Source organism: Poromitra crassiceps (assembly GCF_964638095.1).
Source record: "Poromitra crassiceps genome assembly, chromosome: 5".
NCBI classification, from domain to species: Eukaryota; Metazoa; Chordata; class Actinopteri; order Beryciformes; family Melamphaidae; genus Poromitra; species Poromitra crassiceps.
The window spans coordinates 29128803-29147933 of NC_139642.1; the positions used below are offsets into that span (position 1 = coordinate 29128803).

Below are 19131 nucleotides of genomic sequence, written 5' to 3' on the forward strand. Positions count from 1 at the left end.
TCCAAATTTATAATAAATAATAATCAACCGCGCAAGCTACTTTGTTCTGTTAGGTATTATTTCTTGTTGTCATGTCTCTTTGTTATCTGTTTTAAATCCACTTGAATTAGTTAATACATTTTTACTTCTGCCTGACTGTTACTCAAAAGAAGAATTTCCTCATAGTTTACTTACCCTTTTGATTAAAATAATTATCATATGATTTATTATAATTCTGCTAATAAAAGAGGACATTTAGACAAAGAAAACATTTGAAGAGCTTATTAGACTCAGGGAGATTGCTTGTAATTATTAGGCAACATATAAACTTTTATTATCAGCACAGATTAGTAGCCTATATAATTTCCAAATCATGTTAATCACAAACTACAAATCACAGTTTTGGTGATAAATATTTGAGAGTTAAAAAATAATAATAATTAACCAGCGTGAAAATATGAAAGTTTTTACCTTTGGCCCAGATTGCCTTTGGCAAGTTAAAAAGTGTTTATGTCTGCATGAGAAAGGAGAAAGTGTAGTGTGTGTGTGTGTGTGTGTGTGTGTGTGTGTGTGTGTGTGTGTGTGTGTGTGTGTGTGTGTGTGTGTGTGTGTGTGTGTGTGTGTGTGTGTGTGTGTGTGTGTGTGTGTGTGTGTGTGTGTGTGTGTGTTTTGTGTGTGTAAATTGTGTGTACATGTTTAGGACAGTCCTTATCGTCCAGACAGATTTCTCAGGTATCAGACAGTTCAGAACACATTGTAATGACAGGTCAGGAATGCGTCTCAAGGATGGACCAAAAGGTCTGCGTGAACTCTGATGTAAACACATCTGTACATATTATGAGGATATGGTTTCACATTAGCCTCCAGAAGGAAAAAGAATGTGCTCTACTTTGAAATGAACTGAAGACTGACTAATTGATCCTCGATTACAGGTTTCTCGGGTATATGGTCGCATAGTGCCACCTGGTGGTCTTTTTTGTGAGTGACTTTGGCCAATATTAGTTAGGACCACATTCAAAAATCATAAATCACTTCATAAAGCCCCCCCCCCCCCCCACCTCCCCCACCCCATATAGGCTATCATTACTGTTTTGTTGCTTTTGTTTTATATTCTTGTCTTTTTTATGGTATGGTGTCTCTTTCTCTTTACTTTTTAAATTTATTAAAAAGAAGAAGAAAGAAATCACATTAATTTAGTTTATTACATTGTAACCTTTGTTTAAAAAACGTGTTACACTGCTACACAGCATGGTGAATTTATTATTATTATTATTATTATTATTATTATTATTATTATTATAGGCTAAAGACACAATGCAAACCTTAGGCTTTTGTTTCTTGATCTATGTTTTGTCTGCTCGACTGTTGCAAAAATAGCCTATGATAGCCAATAGTAAAACAAACAAATAAAATGCTGAGGCTACATACTCACACAAACATCCCATCATTCCTGTTCAACTGCAATTCTATGACGTCATCGCCGCCCCTGTGGAAACACCATAAACCGTAATATTACTACTACTTATTTCTATCGAAGTGGCATACTCTGTACTGATGTTTAATGTATGCTTGTTGACTGTATGCTTTGGAATGAATCAATAATAAAAATAATAATAATAAAAAAAAACAGGAAAAAAAACGGTAATATTTTCGACCCATGAGCGGCAGCAATGTGCCGTAAGGCATCTAGTCTGCCGGAAAGCTATCAGAAGAAGAAGAAGAATTCTATGACGTATTAACAAACATGGCGGCGCTTGGTGCTGCAAGGTGCTTACTTCGAACCTACTCTCGGGTGAAACATGTTGAAAGAAACAAACAAATGTTTATCAGATGTAGCAAGAGGACGCTTTGCAGTGGAACACAAGACAGCAGTAAGTTTTATGTCATACAATTTAATTGCAAGATTAATATTTTCTAAACTCTAGCGCCGACCTTGTAGCATGTGTGTCGTTAGGCTCCATACACTGCCGAATATTGTATTAAAATAAACTGGCTATTATTATTCATGTTGCCTTGCTTATCGGCAAATGCGTGTAACCTTCGGTGCATTCGCCTTAAAAACGACAAGTGTGTGTGTAACGCCGTAACGTCATAAAGCTTCAGTCTTTTTTCAGTAAAATACTGTACCGCTACCGCATAGTAGCGCCTACCTACTACAGTGTATTTTAGTGGAAGAAGATTGCTACAACAAGACAAATTTCAGATTTTATTTAAATGAGTGCTGCCATTAAAATAAGTGCTCCATTGTACATTGGATAGTACATTGTTTTTATCTAGCCCCATTAAGTTCTTCGTCCCTCCGGGACAGCGTCACATAAAGTTCAGATCCCCGGTGTGAGGTACCAAGTGGTAAAACGGTTTCCTACCAGTTTCTGACGTCTGATCACAGATATAATATTCTCCTTATGGAAGCCAGCAGTATGTCCGGCGGTGTTAAAAGGATATTCCTGCATGAAACAACCGTTTAAAAGCAGTCTTTCGGCAGCCTGTGCTGAATTTAGGAGAGGAGAGACAGCCCAGTGCCGACAGGAAGCTTAGGATTCCATGATGTGTGTTTTGCTTCCCAGGTGTGCTGGAATTGTTCATTGCGCCGCCATATCCGTTTGACTGCATGTTTGCTCGCCGCGTGCAAGCGGTCCACCCTGATAGTAATATCAAACACACTCTGCTGTACATTTGGCACAGGCTGTCGAAAGACTGCTTTTAAACAGTTGTTTCACACAGGAATATCATTTTAACACCGCCGGCGGGCATACTACTGGCTTCCGTAAGGAGAATATTATATCTTCCAATCTGCGATTGGACGTCGGATACGGGTAGGAAACCGTTTGAAACACTTGGTACCTCACACCAGGGATCTGAACTTTATATGACACTGTCCCGGAGGGACGAGGAACAATTGGGACTAGTTTTTATGCAACATTACATAGCGTGTTACATGGCTTTTTGGTCTGTACATTAACCCGTATCCCTCTGCCTCAGCTCCCTCAGACATCAATGCCAGTTCCCAGTTCACGGACACAGCGGTGCAAGACATCCTGACCAGGATAACAGGCCTGGACCTGCAGAAGGTTTTCCGACCCATCAAACAGGAGTTGAAGCCACCCAAATACAAACTCCTGACTGATGAACAGCTAGAGGAGGTACTTCAATTTCTACATATATAATATCTCCTCTCTCCAAGAAATGATCACTGATGGTGTGATGATAGGCTGATACTGATGGTGTGATGATAGGCTGATACTGATGGTGTGATGATAGGCTGATACTGATGACTGACAGTATGACAGTATCAGCTAGTGATGGCCAAACAAGGCTTTCTGAAGCTCAGGTTCGTACAAAGTCTTGAAAGTTTGGAAAATGCTAGCCCCATTATGTTCCCTCACCTATTACCTCTGGCTCTGGCACGCTAGTATCCGTGATGTGAGGCACCAAGGGTAGAAAACTGTTTCTTACCCGTTTCTGACATATCGCAAATTTGAAGATAACGCTCTGTGCAGAATTTATGAGAGGAGAGGTGGCCCGATGCCGACAGGAACCTTTGGCGTTTAAGTGTTTCATGATGTGTTTTGCTTCCCAGGTGCACTGGAATTGTTCACTGCGCCGCCGTATCCATGTGACTGCAATGTTGTTGCAATGCAATGCAATGCCGCATGCAAGCGGTGCACCGTGATAGTAATGTCAAACACTGTGCTGTAAGGGCTAAGTTTTAGTAATTGAAATCATAGTGAAATCACACAATTTACTTATTTTGCTGGAGACTCCCCTGCGACCCCCTCGTCAAGCTGACGTTCGAGTATATAGGTCTAGCTGCCACCGGCAAACACCCAAGTCGAGGCTGAAGCACAAGCATGTTGTGCGGTGTGTCTCCACAGGTGAGCCGGCAGGCCACAGAGGAGGCTACAGAGCTGCTGCAGATGCCCCCAGTCCTGCTGGAGAGGAAGCCCATCAGCGATGTCCTGTCTGTGGATAAGATCCTGGAGGACATGGACACAGCCAAATACGTCTTCACTGACATCACCTTCAACATCCCACACAGGGTAGGGATGGGATGTTTGTGTTTTGTGTGTATAAGGGGGGAGTTGGATGCGTTATTTGTACATGTGTGACGTCACTGCCACCCAAAAATGCGTAACCCACGGCAGTTAACTAGTATGAATTGTGCCAAACAAATGTTAATCTCTCAAAAAGTATACATCATCACATCGCTTATATTTTGACATTCTGAGTGAGAGCAGAATTAGGTCAAGCATTTGATGTATAATATATGCATGTCGTGTTAAAGTTGTGTGAACTGTCGTTTTTTAAATTGTAAACACGGTCAGCCGGCTAGAGTCAGACGCTCAAACTCACGCTCCATAGGGTTCCATTACCGTTGCCACCCAGTGACGCGGTTTGTTTACCAAAATGCTGCTTGGCTGCGTATATATCTCTGCCTTTTTTCCTTTTTTCCCCCTTTTTTTCCATCAGGGTTTCTGTAGCTCCTGGGAAGTCTTTAAATGTCTAAAATAATTTTGGTCAACTTCAAGGACTTAAAAGGTTTTAAAGCCCCATTCAGTAAGTTTTCCACTGCGCCCTCTGCGTGCATTAGTATCGTTTACGATATCGCCGTTCAAAGTCAACAAAACACAGCGCCAGAAAGCTCTATGTACATGTTGTGACATCGGGTACTCACCACGTGATGAAATAATAATCCATAGTTCCGTGAAACATCATTTTTGTAGCAAATCCGAATCGAGTTACTTCTTGGTTTTCAGGAATACAACGCTGCGGCTGTAGAGCGCATGCGCACATCTTTTTCTTTTTTTCTTTTTTATTGCTACGGGACGTGGCAGACAAACTGCTTAGTCCCAGGGCTGGCCAATGGAGGGCGGTGTGGGATAAATAAAGGCGAGATTCTCCCTATTTCAAGTCAATCTACCATGTCCTATGACTAAAAATCTCTTATATTATAGTAAAAAATGTCAAAAATCTTACTGATTGGGGCTTTAAATACAGTTAAAAGATGCATTTTTCATGCATAATTATATTGAGAGACTGGTCTTTTTCTGGTTATCATAGCCTCAACGTGCTCTCATGCTGAGTCTCAGACAAGGACCTGCAACTGCCGGCTCCCTTTAAAACGGCCCTACTTTTCCATACATGCAGCAATGACAAAAAACAGTATTTGCCTTAAAGCCACGTTGTTGTTCTGTCAGAACGGCCTATTCGCCTTCTTGAATGTTGTGTAGTTTTCAATACTGAGGGCCAATACGGATGAGTAATTTGGGGTTTTCACCAATAGCCACTGCAGAGAGGGCGGAAGAAAAACAACGTCCATTTTTTATTGAAACGACAGACAGAGACAGGCGCGGACATGACAAAAAGAAACCTCTGTATTGAAAACTCTGCAACATTCAAATCAAGAACACGAATAATACTGTTTTTTGTGATTGCTACATGTATGGAAAAGTAAGGCCGTTGTAAAGGGAGCTCGCAGTGGATTTTGCGGGTCCTTGTCTGAGACTCGAATGAGAAGCAGGCTGAGTCTCATGTTGAGACTATGGTTATCATAGACTAAACTCACTATTTTGTATTTTGTTAAGTGACTCAGGATATCTACAATTGTCCAAATGCCGTCATTATCCGACCATATGCTGTGTTTTCTCTTCAGGAAAGGTTCATTGTTGTACGGGAGCCCGATGGCACCCTGAGAAAGGCTAGCTGGGAGGAGAGAGACCGGCTCATCCAGGTCTACTTCTCCAAGGAGGGACGCAAAATCACAGCGCCTCACATCTTCAAGGAGGAGAACCTCAAGGTACAGGATGGCAATGGGGCAGTGGTGGCCTAAAGGTTAGAAAAACAAGCTGGTGACCGGAAGGTTGTCTGTTCCCCGGGTCCAGCAGGATAAATCTGGGTGGTGAAAGTGAAAAAGCAGCGCTTGCCCCTCCATGATTACCACCACTGAGGGGCCCTTGAGCAGGGCCCTTAACCCCAACCCGTCCAGTGGAGCTGATCAGTGGCCAGCAGTTCAGACTGTGGTTGTACTGGTCAGCTTCCAGGTATGAATGTGTGTGTGAATGTGATCAGGGCAAAACTCCCCTGAATAAATAAAGGTAAACAAATATGTGTGGCAGAATGAACAGTTTTAGAGGGGGCTGAAACTAGGAATTAATAATGAGAGACTACTTTGTGAATCAGCCAATTAGGTCCTTGCCTATGAAGAGCACTTAGTCCTAATCATGAGAATATGAAAGATTATAGTATTGTTTCTGGACATACAGTGGTGGACATTTAAATCAAAGACCACACTTTTCACAACGACTTCTTTCCATTTCTTCTCTCTCTATTTTTCACCCATTATCCCACCATCAGTTGGTGTTTTCTCAGGACCGTCATGAGGATGTTTTGGACCTGTGTTTGGTCCAGTTTGAGCCAGATTCCTCAGAATACATCAGGGTAAGACGGCACTGAACATCCTGCCAACACCAACACCTGCCATCGACACCAACTGCACTGAAATCTGTACATTGTTTAAAAAGATATAAAAAAAAAAGGCGGTCCCTTGACCCTGAATTGTTCAGTTAATTCTCTTCCAATAGTTTCTTTGAGGCAGGTGCAGGATGTGTCCAATAATAGCAGAGAGTCAATATACACACTGTAGTAAATGTCTCTCCATCCTCTATGGCTTGTGTGTAGGTGCATGCAGCCACCTACGAGGACTTGGACAAGCATGGCAAGTATGATCTGCTGCGCTCCACCAGACACTTTGGAGGCATGGCCTGGTACCTGGTCAACACGCGCAGGGTGGACAGTCTCATAGTGGACATGCTGAAGAGAGACTTGTGAGTTAGTTGGTGTGTTTGTTAAATTAATGCTGGTGTGTGAGAATGCTTTGATGCTACTGTAAATGATAATCAGGTTGGAATAACTTTGACCCACTCACCCATCATTTTAAGAGCTCTGACTTACCTAAGCTGTGTGTGTGTGTGTGTGTGTGTGTGTGTGTGTGTGTGTGTGTGTGTGTGTGTGTGTGTGTGTGTGTGTGTGTGTGTGTGTGTCTGTCTGTCTGTCTGTCTGTCTGTCTGTCTGTCTGTCTGTCTGTCTTCGTGTTCCCAGGCACCAGGATGCTGTGAGCCTGGTGTCTCTGTTCCACATGGTCCACCCCCACAGCGAGTCAGCCCAGGAGGCTGCCAGCCAGCAGGCCACTGGCATCGACCTGCTCAAGGTGAGAACAACTTTAACCCTGGTTAGAAATGTCTGCTGTCTTTACTTCTTTTCCCTAGATGCCCATTCCTACATTTCTATCCAGATCTATTCAAGCCACACTTTTTACGGGAAAGGAAAGGGGAGGGGTCACAATGTAGCTTTTGAAGAGTCATGTCAAGACCATCTCATGTGAGGTTTCCTGTGTCAGAGGTTGGGCTTTTTCTCGGCGTGGGAACCGCAGGGCCAGATCCAGGACACATCAGTTCCGATTAGGCCTCACGGCTCGACCCTTGACCTCTGAGAAATGGGGAGGGACATTGGGAATGGCAGCCATTTAATGTGGAAGGTTAGCGGCGGGAGACGTCGGTGTGCATGTCCGTCTGCCAGAGTCACTGTAGTGCCGGGCCTCTCGTTTAGTCACGGCTGATACTCAAGTCACTGACACAGATGTTCAGCGTGTCTGAGCGAGGAGAGACCTGACAGCCTGACCAATTTCACTTTGCATTAACTCGTGCAGTTACATGCCCGAGTGGTTTTTAGTTTATTTCTGTAATGACTACCCCCAACTTAATGTCAATAACTTCTTTACCAGCCGCGACAGCGATGGCTCGTATTGTTTTCACCTCGTGAGTGTGTGCCATGATCTGCCATCATGGCAAAATGTGGTCCTGCAGACACCTAGGCCATTTCTCAATAAGGGTTCTTGTGTGTTCTTGCGTTCTTGTGTCCCTGTGAAACGTCAACAGTCGCAGCCCAAGTACTGTTCCAATGCAAAGTTCACATTTCGCCAAGAACGCTTAAAATTCCCGGATGTGTTCTTGACACGCCCGCTTTACCGAGGATGCTCTGGTTGGTGACTTGTGTCAACTTGGCAAGGCACATATCCCAGCATTCATTTCGGCATAAGCGGAGGCAGAACGCAGCAGAGAAGACGCCATAAGCTCCGGGATGTTTTCTTTTGCAATTTAAAGTTTTATTTCATCACTAAATTAATTTCTGATGACTTTTGATGCCTACAAGCAGGGTAGTAGGTTTCAATAAGTGCCACTTTACGAACATTTATGGAGAAAAATGGCAAAAAAGCTCCAGAGCACAATTGGCTGCATCTACTGTACATCAGCTGAGCTTTTTATTTGTGTAGTACTGCATGCGGCCTCTGTGCTGGTATTGCGCAATACCCTCAAGAACGCATCGTCTCAAACTGCCAACAGCGTTATGTGTGCCTGTGACCTAGCAAGTTCATTCTTCCAAGAATGACTAGCAAGAACGTTCTCCCCAAGAACACAAGAACAAGAACGCATTCTTGGTATTGAGAAACGGCCCTATTGTAGCGGGAACTACCACAGAAGCTGTTTTGAGTACTTTGCCAGCTGTTTATATGTCTGTCTGTCTGTCTGAGGACAGATTTTGTTAGCGCGATAGCATCAAAACCGTGCAAGATGCAGTACGAAACTTTACAGATGTGTAGTTGACATCAAAATGAAGGCCGAGTTAGAAAATGGGCGTGATCCGAGCAAGGGGTCCGGCCCCCCACATTATGCTCCTGCCCCACATTCGTTTTAAGTCACGGGTGTCGCAGCTGGTGTGATCCCATCGCAAGATGGTGTCTACTTTTGTGTGCACTACACACTACAAATAAAGAGAATGTCATGAGTATTGTACTTTTATACTCCTACAACCTTGTTAGATTAATTATGCCATCAGTTCCAGTCTCTAAATAATTAGGATGATCTGTTTCCCCTTCCACCTTTGACCCTTGTTGCTGCAGATCTATGTGCAGAAGGAGTCCCAGAGGTCAGGCTACATTGAGTTGGCCCTGCAGGCCTATGAACAGACTGCCGCCGAGAGCTCCGCTGCCTGACTGGCCCACTCCTACTACATAGAAACACATACCACCTTCCATCAATGAGGAACTGTAACCACATTGAGCTCTGCCCGCCCATATGTAAAGTATGGCAATGCTCTGTTTTCTCACTGCTTGGGTCAAGATCCACTGCTTAAATCATGTCTGAAAGAAAGCTGTACAGTGCTCAGCCACATTAAAATGCATAAAAGTCATCATTTTATGTGAGGGAAGGCAGTATAGGAGATTCTGCCAAGCTGTCTGATCTGTTTGTCTATATACATGTATTTAAATTAAAGCCGATCCCATTTTTTTATTATTATTTTATTATATATTTTTCATAACAGACACACAAAACACAGCAATACAAATACATAGTTGTGGCAGACACACACAAAACAAACAAATCGGGGGGGGGGGGGGGGGGTCACAGTCTTAAATTATTTTTATGCATAATTATGTTCCTCCTAACACATTGCTTTTCAAAGTGGGGGCCGGGGGCACTAGGAGGCCTCAGCAAATTAATGGAAATGCTTAAAAAAACATCTTCACGGGGAAGTACATTTTTCAGTTATATTTGTTAATATGACAGTATAATAAAGAATGTATTTTAGAAATATATTTAGTGTACTGTAGTGTTAACAAATATAATTGAATCCTTTCTTTCCAGATAAAAATCACATTTGCCATGACCATCTGTCTAATTGCCTGCCAGTCATCACATTCATTGTCATTTCCCCCTGGTGTGGGTAATACAGTGGTCTGACTTTGGTACAATGTTTATAATGAAAAACAGACAAGAAAAGATTTGAGATACAAATGTAACTATTAGGTTATTACATTAATACAATTAAGTAAATATATTGAGGTGGTATGGAAGTGATTTTTTGACATTTTTTAATAGCATTGTCAATGGGTTTTTAACGACATCTTGCAATAGGGTGGCCACAGCCAAAGGCTAATGCTATTTGGGGAGGCCTTGGCATGGAAAGGTTTGGGAACCCCTGTCCTAATACACAGTAGTGTCCACAGCAACACATGCATGCACATGATGTTAAATCAGGGTGTGTTTGTATATAGATACGCTTTACAATTTACTCTCCAGCAGTGTTTCTCAACATGGCGCGTGGGGACCACCCCGAGGGGCTCCTGTGGGTCCCCGACAGACCGATGAATTGCCAGCCCTCACCATTATTACATTTACAAGAAGTTTATACAAGTAGAGGCTGCAGAAGAAAGACTATTTTGATCAGTGCTTTCTCCATTATCCCTCCACCTACATACAACACAGACTGCCATGGAGGCCCGGACAAAACGACATCAAACCGTAAAACATTTCCTCAAATTTGGATCCAGGAGACAAGATTTCATCAAATGGGTCCGCGGCTCCAATGAAGGCCAAACTAGGTTGAGAATCACTGCAGCACAGCGATAGACAAGAACGTAGTAGGGCTGTGAATGTTCACTGGCTCACGATTCGATTACGATTCAGCTGTCAACGATTTGATTCCATGATGCATCACATCCTAAAAATATATATATTGATTTACTGCACATGGCTACTTTTTCATCAATTAATCCAGTCAGATAAATATCAACCCCCTTGTTTCTTTAGAAAGGTCTTTAAAAGCTGAATGCCAACATAAATTTTAAACAAGCGATTAATCTGTCAACAATTTGATTTGATGCATTGTGATGCTTCTGATAAACGATTAATTTTGACACCCCCACAAGAATGTTGACCTTGTTATATTGCAAAGGGAAGAGGGCAAGGTGTTGAGTCCCCCCCAAAAAAGCTCTCATTGTATCCCATAAACCATTTTCTCCCATATCCAGGTATAACAGGGATGATGCAGCTATGTCCATATTAAGGATATTTGAGAGTATGTCTAACTACATCCCAAAGGGCCAAACGGCTGGACAGAACTGGTTGGCAAGGGGGCTAAATAACGCTCAAATTTTGGCAAGGGAAAGCCTTTCTACATCCTTCCTAAATGCCGCACTCAGTGCCATCCTTGCTTGAGTCTTAAAATATACACTTTTCACACACTTATTATTGCATATAATTAGTAGTTAATGTAAGTGTTTAATAAAATGCACCTCTGTCCTTTTAGCCGTGTATGAGTAGGCCTACTACGCTACCTACTTGACCAATAAATCTGATTCTGATCTGCCCGGCACAGCTTCCTTCCATCTCACAATTCCAGAGGTTAGGTTTGGGCATTATTATTTATTATCATCATCACTTATTTTCAGTCTTGTATAATAGAAGAAAGCTTCTGAGCAATTCTAAAGTTACAAATTTGAATTTATCATGAGAAAATATGATTTGACACCAAGCACCCATATCAGACCAATTATACGCCTACGTCACAATGACAACAAAGCAAGCTGCGCGCGCATCGTGTAGGCAGAAAGCCGTCAGCCCAGCATTCACAGACAGTGAAAAAGCCCCGCTGTCAGGACTGCTCTATGCCCATCTGCAACACACAGTTATATTTTAGTTTTAAAATGCAGTTCTCGGCTTACTACCACAGCTTATCGCCTAGTGATAAGCAATGTAATGCATCGAAATTAACGTTGTTTAATGGGATATGTCTTACAGACCCATACGCACTATGGAGGACCAGGAGAGTCTTACGCTAATGAATAGAGTGTCCCCTTAATAATTATCCAATCGTACAATTAAAAAGAGTAATTTCAAAAAGAATTCACAAATGACGTATTAATACGTCATTAAAAAGTCGTATTTGGAAAAGGAACTTCAAAAACATCCATTAAACAATGTATTTCAAAATGGAATTACGAATACATCATTTAAAACATCATTTAATACATTGTTTCCTTATTCCTATTCGAAATAACCATTTGGAATTGTATTTGAAGTCACTATATTAAATCCCCGATTCGAAATAACGATTGGAAATGCCATTTACCCATTGCATGACACTTTTGGCCTTAGCCTAGAAAAACTGTGTAAAACAATGCAAATTAGACATGTACTTTAATTTTAAATTTGACATACCTTGTAGGCCCTGGAGAGTCTTAAGCTAATGAATAGAGTGTTCCTTTAATAATTATCTAATCGTACAATTAAAAAGAGTAATTTCAAAAAGAATTCACAAATGACGTATTAATACATCATTAAAAAGTCGTATTTGGAAAAGGAACTTCAAAAACATCCATTAAACAGTGTATTTCAAAATGGAATTACGAATACATCATTTAAAACATCATTTAAACAGTGTATTTCAAAATGGAATTACGAATACATCATTTAAAACATCATTTAATACATCATTTCCTTATTCCTATTCGAAATAAGCATTTGGAATTGTATTTGAAGTCACTATTTCAAAACCAATTCAAAAAACCGTTTGGAAAACCATTTCGTTTTAACATGACACTTTTTTGCTCTTTGTCCCCAGCCAAACAGTGTCAATCGTGAATTGAGCCCCCTAATGCAAATGAGCCATGTAACAGGCTCTCTGATTGGCTAGAGAGCTTAACTGAGCCAGGCTCTTTCGCGCCTCAAAGCTCTCTAGCCAATCAGAGAGCCTGTTACATGGCTCATTTGCATTAGGACCATGGATTCACGATTGACACTGTTTGGCTGGGGACAAAGAGCAAAAAAGTGTCATGTTAAAACAAAATGGTTTTCCAATCGGTTTTTTGAATTGGTTTTGAAATAGTGACTTCAAATACAATTCCAAATGGTTATTTCGAATAGGAATAAGGAAATTATGTATTAAATGATGTTTTAAATGATGTATTCGTAATTCCATTTTGAAATACACTGTTTAAATGATGTTTTAAATGATGTATTCGTAATTCCATTTTGAAATACACTGTTTAATGGATGTTTTTGAAGTTCCTTTTCCAAATACGACTTTTTAATGATGTATTAATACGTCATTTGTGAATTCTTTTTGAAATTACTCTTTTTAATTGTACGATTAGATAATTATTAAAGGAACACTCTATTCATTAGCTTAAGACTCTCCAGGGCCTACAAGGTATGTCAAATTTAAAATTAAAGTACATGTCTAATTTGCATTGTTTTACACAGTTTTTCTAGGCTAAGGCCAAAAGTGTCATGCAATGGGTAAATGGCATTTCCAATCGTTATTTCGAATCGGGGATTTAATATAGTGACTTCAAATACAATTCCAAATGGTTATTTCGAATAGGAATAAGGAAACAATGTATTAAATGATGTTTTAAATGATGTATTCGTAATTCCATTTTGAAATACACTGTTTAATGGATGTTTTTGAAGTTCCTTTTCCAAATACGACTTTTTAATGACGTATTAATACGTCATTTGTGAATTCTTTTTGAAATTACTCTTTTTAATTGTACGATTGGATAATTATTAAGGGGACACTCTATTCATTAGCGTAAGACTCTACTGGTCCTCCATAACGCACTGGCGCTGTCAATTGGCCAAGCCTAGTCATACATATCGTGCATTCCTTTATAACTGGGGATAGCGTAGATAATTATTCTGTAACTTGCAAAGATATATTGTTATGTTGATAATGCACACAACTCAATAATGACATTATGTAACGTTACTTGGTCGTTAACTAACTGAGCGATGTGGCTGAGCAGCCTACAGTTTCAGGCAGCTTACCTGATTATGAAATGAGCACTACAAAGTCGGGCATTTTTAATGATGTCCTTGTTCCAATCAGTTCAACTCAATAATGACATTATTTAACGTTACTTGGTCATTAACTAACCGAGCGATGTGGCTGAGCAGCCTACAGCTACAGGCAGCTTACCTGATTATGAAGAGCACTACAAAGTCGGGCATTTTTAATGATGTCCTCGTTCCAATCAGTTCAACTCAATAATGACATTATTTAACGTTACTTGGTTGTTAACTAACCGAGCGATGTGGCTGTTACTAGCAGCCTACTACAGTTTACCTGATATGAAATGAGCGAGCACTGCAAAGTCGGGCATTTTTAACGATTTCCTCTTTCGGCTTGCAACCAAAGACACCTACGGTTAGCATTAAAAGCAAGGACTAAAGTTTTACCGAATCCCGTCAACTCATACTGCTTTTAATGCAGTAGGTGTAGGTGTCTTTGGTTGCAAGCCGAAAGAGGAAATCGTTAAGAATGCCCGACTTTGCAGTGCTCGCTCATTTCATATCAGGTAAACTGTAGTAGGCTGCTAGTAACAGCCACATCGCTCGGTTAGTTAACAACCAAGTAACGTTAAATAATGTCATTATTGAGTTGAACTGATTGGAACGAGGACATCAATAAAAATGCCCGACTTTGTAGTGCTCTTCATAATCAGGTAAGCTGCCTGAAGCTGTAGGCTGCTCAGCCACATCGCTCGGTTAGTTAACGACCAAGTAACGTTACATAATGTCATTATTGAGTTGTGTGCATTATCAACATAACAATATATCTTTGCAAGTTACAGAATAATTATCTACGCTATCCCCAGTTATAAAGGAATGCACGATATGTATGACTAGGCTTGGCCAATTGACAGCGCCAGTGCGTATGGGTCTGTAAGACATATCCCATTAAACAACGTTAATTTCGATGCATAACATTGCTTATCACTAGGCGATAAGCTGTGGTAGTAAGCCGAGAACTGCATTTTAAAACTAAAATATAACTGTGTGTTGCAGATGGGCATAGAGCAGTCCTGACAGCGGGGCTTTTTCACTGTCTGTGAATGCTGGGCTGACGGCTTTTTGCCTACACGATGCGCGCGCAGCTCAATGTTGACAAGCTGTATAAGGGGTCTACACGCCTTGATTGCAGTTACCATCTCCATAGGCTGCCAGTCTGTGGGCACAACTTTTTTTTCTTCATTTTTGTTTGTTTTAAAATTCAAGATGTGCCTTTTGCTGTAGAGTACCAAATTTCGTGACCCACGTGGTGAATTCCAATGAATCAACCTAACTGTTCTGGGATCAGATCGGATCAGATACACATAGCGGAAGCTATATGGCCCACATCCATATATGGCCACGTGTGCGCAAAGAACAAACCGTGACGAGATGGTTCACGGTAATCTTGGAGTCCAGATCAAGGCAAGGGTCCAATAAATAAACCTATCTATTACATTTAGTCGCACAAACATGCTAACTCTGAAAATCGTCAATAAAGGGCTCTTTGTGTTGACTTTGCAACTCCCAGAAGTACATTTCTGTTCGGTTTCCCGCCATGGTTTCCCGTTTGTAGCGCTTGAAGACGGATGGCTACATGTGAAAGCTTTACCATTTTAGAAACTACAGAATCTTTGGATGGAAATGAACCGTCCCACATGCTTCCGCGATCCCTATTGGCTACACAAGTGTGCCAGTCAAGTGAACTAGCGCTTCATTGGCTGTCGACAAATACTGGGCGTCTGTTGTGCGTAAACGTCATAGGTATCGTCATATCGAGTGCGCGCCACCTTTGGACGGACCAAAACTTGTTTACAGCGGCTAAAACACAATTCTTTTGGTTTGTAAACCCATTTAGCAATGGAGAAATCACTGAAAAAGTCTCATGTTGATGAGACAAAGTCTCAATTGACTGTGGAGGAAACCGCGGAGTTCTGGTCTCGAGTCAGTGACGTTGAAATATCTGGCGAAGAAGAATCAGCCTCCAGCAACATAGACTCAGAGGAAGAAGAGATCGATCAGTGAGTATCTCTACATGCATTTTCATAATGTTATATTATTATTCAATGCGTTTGTTAGGCTTGATTTTCCATAATAAAAATGGCATGTGTGAATTTGTGGCATATGTTTGATTCATACAAAACAAATGTGATGTAATGCAGATGTATGCTATTTGGTACTTGTACTTTCATGACTCAGATTTTTAGCATTCATTAAATAAATAAAAGAACTATAAACTATCGATTATCCAGCCAGTAAATGGCTTTATGAATGCTATTTTGCAGTGTAATAAACAGTTCTAAGCTATACTTGGGTAATAGAAACGTGTTTACTTGGAACACAGAGCACAGGGCTGGTGATAAACAATAGGTGTGAGTGGTCACGTGGGGGATGGGGGCAGGGGAGTGGCACTGGAGACCTGGCAATGGGGGTGGGTGGGGGGATTTGATTCAAATTGCAGTCTTTCACTGCCCCCCATAAAATGGCAGATCATTTAGCCTGGGTAAACCCAGCCCCCAGTGACCTGCTCTCAGGCTTACCCTGCTCACGAGTCACAAGTCACAACGTAGTGACTGGGAACTCTGAGAGCAGGTCACGTGGGGGCTGGGTTTACCCAGGCTACAGATCATTAGCCATTTTCAGAATTCTGAGATTAAAGTCAGAGGGGAAAAAAGTCTGCATACTTTATGTGACATCACTGATGAAGTCAAAGAATGAGAGTACAGGACAGAATGTAAGGAAACAGTGGATGGATAAATCCAGAAGGAGGTGGTAATGCAACATAAATATAAAACACCACAGAAGAAGAATGTCTGGGCCTGGGGTCACAAGCCAAAAAAGGTTGGGAACCCCTGGGCTAATGCTTGTTTACTATGATTTTTTTTAGTGGAGAAGTGGAGTCACCTGACATGGACTGGGAGCCAGAGACCACCTCACCACAGAGGAAGCATCGGCCTCGGCAGACTTCACTGGCCTCCACCTCAAAAGCTGCAGATCAGCCTGCTGCTACTGTCTCCACCACCTCCCCCACTGCTGCAAGAGGTGGAAAGGGGAGAGCAAAGAGAGCAAGGGGGGCCAGGTTCTCCACTTCAAGAGTTGCAGGAACACAGGGGGGAGAAAGATGGAGCAGATTACAACATACTGCTTCCACCACCAGCTCTGAAGACGGATGGTGTGATGTAGATGAGGCAGATGTTGGGCCACCACAGCTACAGTTCAGGCCTGCCAGAGCACCTGGACCACAGGTGTTGATCCCTGCATCATACACTGCAGTGGAGCTGTTTCAGCTCTTCATGTCTGCCTCCACACTGCAGACTATTGCTATCCACTCCAATGCCTACGGGACCAAGAAACATGAGGGGAAAGCAAGGCTATGGAACATGATAAGTCTCCGAGACATGCACTCGTTCCTGGCCCTTGTGATTTACATGGGTTTTGTCCAGCTGCCCAAATTCGCAGACTACTGGAGGAGGTCTGAGCTTTACACCCTGCCACTGCCCACCAGGATCATGTCATGCAGCAGATTTCTTGATATCACGTTCGGTCTCCATCTCAGTGATCCAAAGGTGGATGCTGAGAACGAGAAGAAGAGAGGAACACCAGCCTTTGACCGCTTGTGCAAAATCAAGCCGCTGTACAACGTCATTAGGGAAGCCTGCGTGAGCCATTTCCAGCCATCACGGAACATTGCAATAAATGAGAGAACGGTGGCATCAAAGGCCACAATTGTAATCGACCCGTTTATGGAGGAAAAAACAAACAAATGTGGATATAAACTGTTTGTCCTGGCAGACTCGCTCTGTGGTTACACCTGGAACTTTTTTGTGTATGAAGGAAGGTCCCCTGTCCAGCAGGGCGAGGGTCTCAGCTATGACGTCGTCATGACCCTTCTGAAAGAAAAGCTGCTGGGCACAGGCTACAAGTTATTTGTGGATAGTTTCTACACAAGCCCCGCACTTTTTACGGACCTCCTCAAGAAGAAGATACAGGCTTGTGGCACGGCCCGGTCAAACGGGATCGGCTTCCCCAAAACCAGAGTGAACGCCTTGCCCCAAAACGCTCCGCGAGGAAGTCTGCGCTGGATCAGAGACAGTGACCTGCTGTTTGTGCAGTGGAAGGACGCACGGGACGTGTTCATGTGCTCGACCATGCACAAAGCCTTTGGAGGAGACACGGTCCAAAGGAGAGTGAAGGGAGACGATGGACAGTGGTCACGCATGGAGATCGCTGTTCCACCGGCAGTGATGGATTATAACAAGCACAAAGGGGGGGTGAGTCTCTCTGATGCCCTGCTTGGGTATTACAAGGTGCTCCACAAGACAAAGAAATGGTACAGGACATTCTTCTACCACTTTGTCGACATCGCAGTGGTGAATGCCTACATCATGCACAAGGAGTTGGCCAAGGCAAGGAAAGAAAAGGCTCTCACCCAGATAGCATTCCGGGAGACACTTGTCTTGGAGCTCTTCAAAATCGGATCAGAGACCACAGCTGCCCCTCCAACACCTGCCCCTCCTCCTCCTGGTGGTACTCACAAACCAAAGTACAGGTATCTTTCCAGCACAAAGGGTAGGGTGAGGTGCAAGATGCCGGGCTGCAAAGACAAGATAACTAATATCTACTGTCAGACCTGTGATGTAGAGCTGTGCTTCAGGCCAGATCGTGATTGCTTCAATGCCTGGCACGATCTCCATAACCTGTGAGTGAGGCAATGTCTGCTTCAAATTGTTCTGTGCAGCAATAGTCAAATCGTTTTATGTAAACAGTGCTGGATGTGTGAATGTGCAAAAATGTTCTCACTGTACTTTATTTTTTTTTTACTTTTTGGAATACTGTACTGTGTGTGGCCGTGTATGTGCATGTGCACATGCCTGCTTGCCTTCACGAGCTAGCCCAGACCCAAAGTTCTAGTGGCCAGAACCAGAGAGAGGGAGCTCCGGCTCTGGGTGGCTTCTGAGAAAATTCCCCATGGAAGTGGATGGGAAAACTGTTTCTTTTTGTGTTTTTTTACTTTGTGCAATACTTTTGTATTCGATTTTACAACCTGTATTTTTTTTCTTGCCAATTACTGTAAAGTATTTTTGTTTACCGTTTGTACTTTTCTAACACTTTTTTACTTTTACACAAGATATTTTTGCCAATATTTTTTTTTATTATACTTTACACGTTTTAATTAGTTTATCGTGTGCACGTTGATAGTTCTTATTTGTGCAGTTGTGCTCTTTTCAAAGAGTAAATAAAACTATTTGCAATGAAGTAATTTGGTTTGACTGTAACCTAAATTGGTATGTTTTTCAATTACAAAAACATCACTTTAGAGAGGTTTTGGGTAACTAAGAGATCCTGCCCTGCTGCTGCAGCTTTGATGTATTCCCTTTTGAAGCGCTTTCTGAAAATCGCGTTTAAAAAACAACACATTTACGCTTCAAAAGTCATACAAGTGATTCATGTTTGTGATTATCCTGCTGAACACAAATTACCA

At 42.1% G+C, this 19131-nt stretch overlaps 2 protein-coding genes across 2 annotated transcripts; both read left to right on the forward strand.

Moving 5' to 3' along the window:
- Positions 1-1723: 1723 nt before the first annotated feature.
- Positions 1724-9305, forward strand: mrps22 (mitochondrial ribosomal protein S22; the record flags this gene model as incomplete). The annotated part of the gene is made up of 8 exons (XM_083637364.1): positions 1724-1850; positions 2962-3122; positions 3855-4019; positions 5633-5776; positions 6334-6417; positions 6658-6803; positions 7078-7186; positions 8936-9305. 8 exons carry the CDS (start codon positions 1724-1726, stop codon positions 9026-9028), a joined length of 1029 nt encoding a protein of 342 aa, XP_083493490.1. The 3' UTR covers positions 9029-9305.
- Positions 9306-16558: 7253 nt separating this feature from the next.
- On the forward strand, positions 16559-18352 carry LOC310776414 (piggyBac transposable element-derived protein 4-like; the record flags this gene model as incomplete). Its single annotated transcript, XM_083636606.1, has 1 exon — positions 16559-18352. The coding sequence occupies one exon, from the start codon at positions 16559-16561 to the stop codon at positions 18350-18352; it is 1794 nt and encodes a 597-aa protein (XP_083492732.1).
- Between the last annotated feature and the right edge of the window lie 779 nt (positions 18353-19131).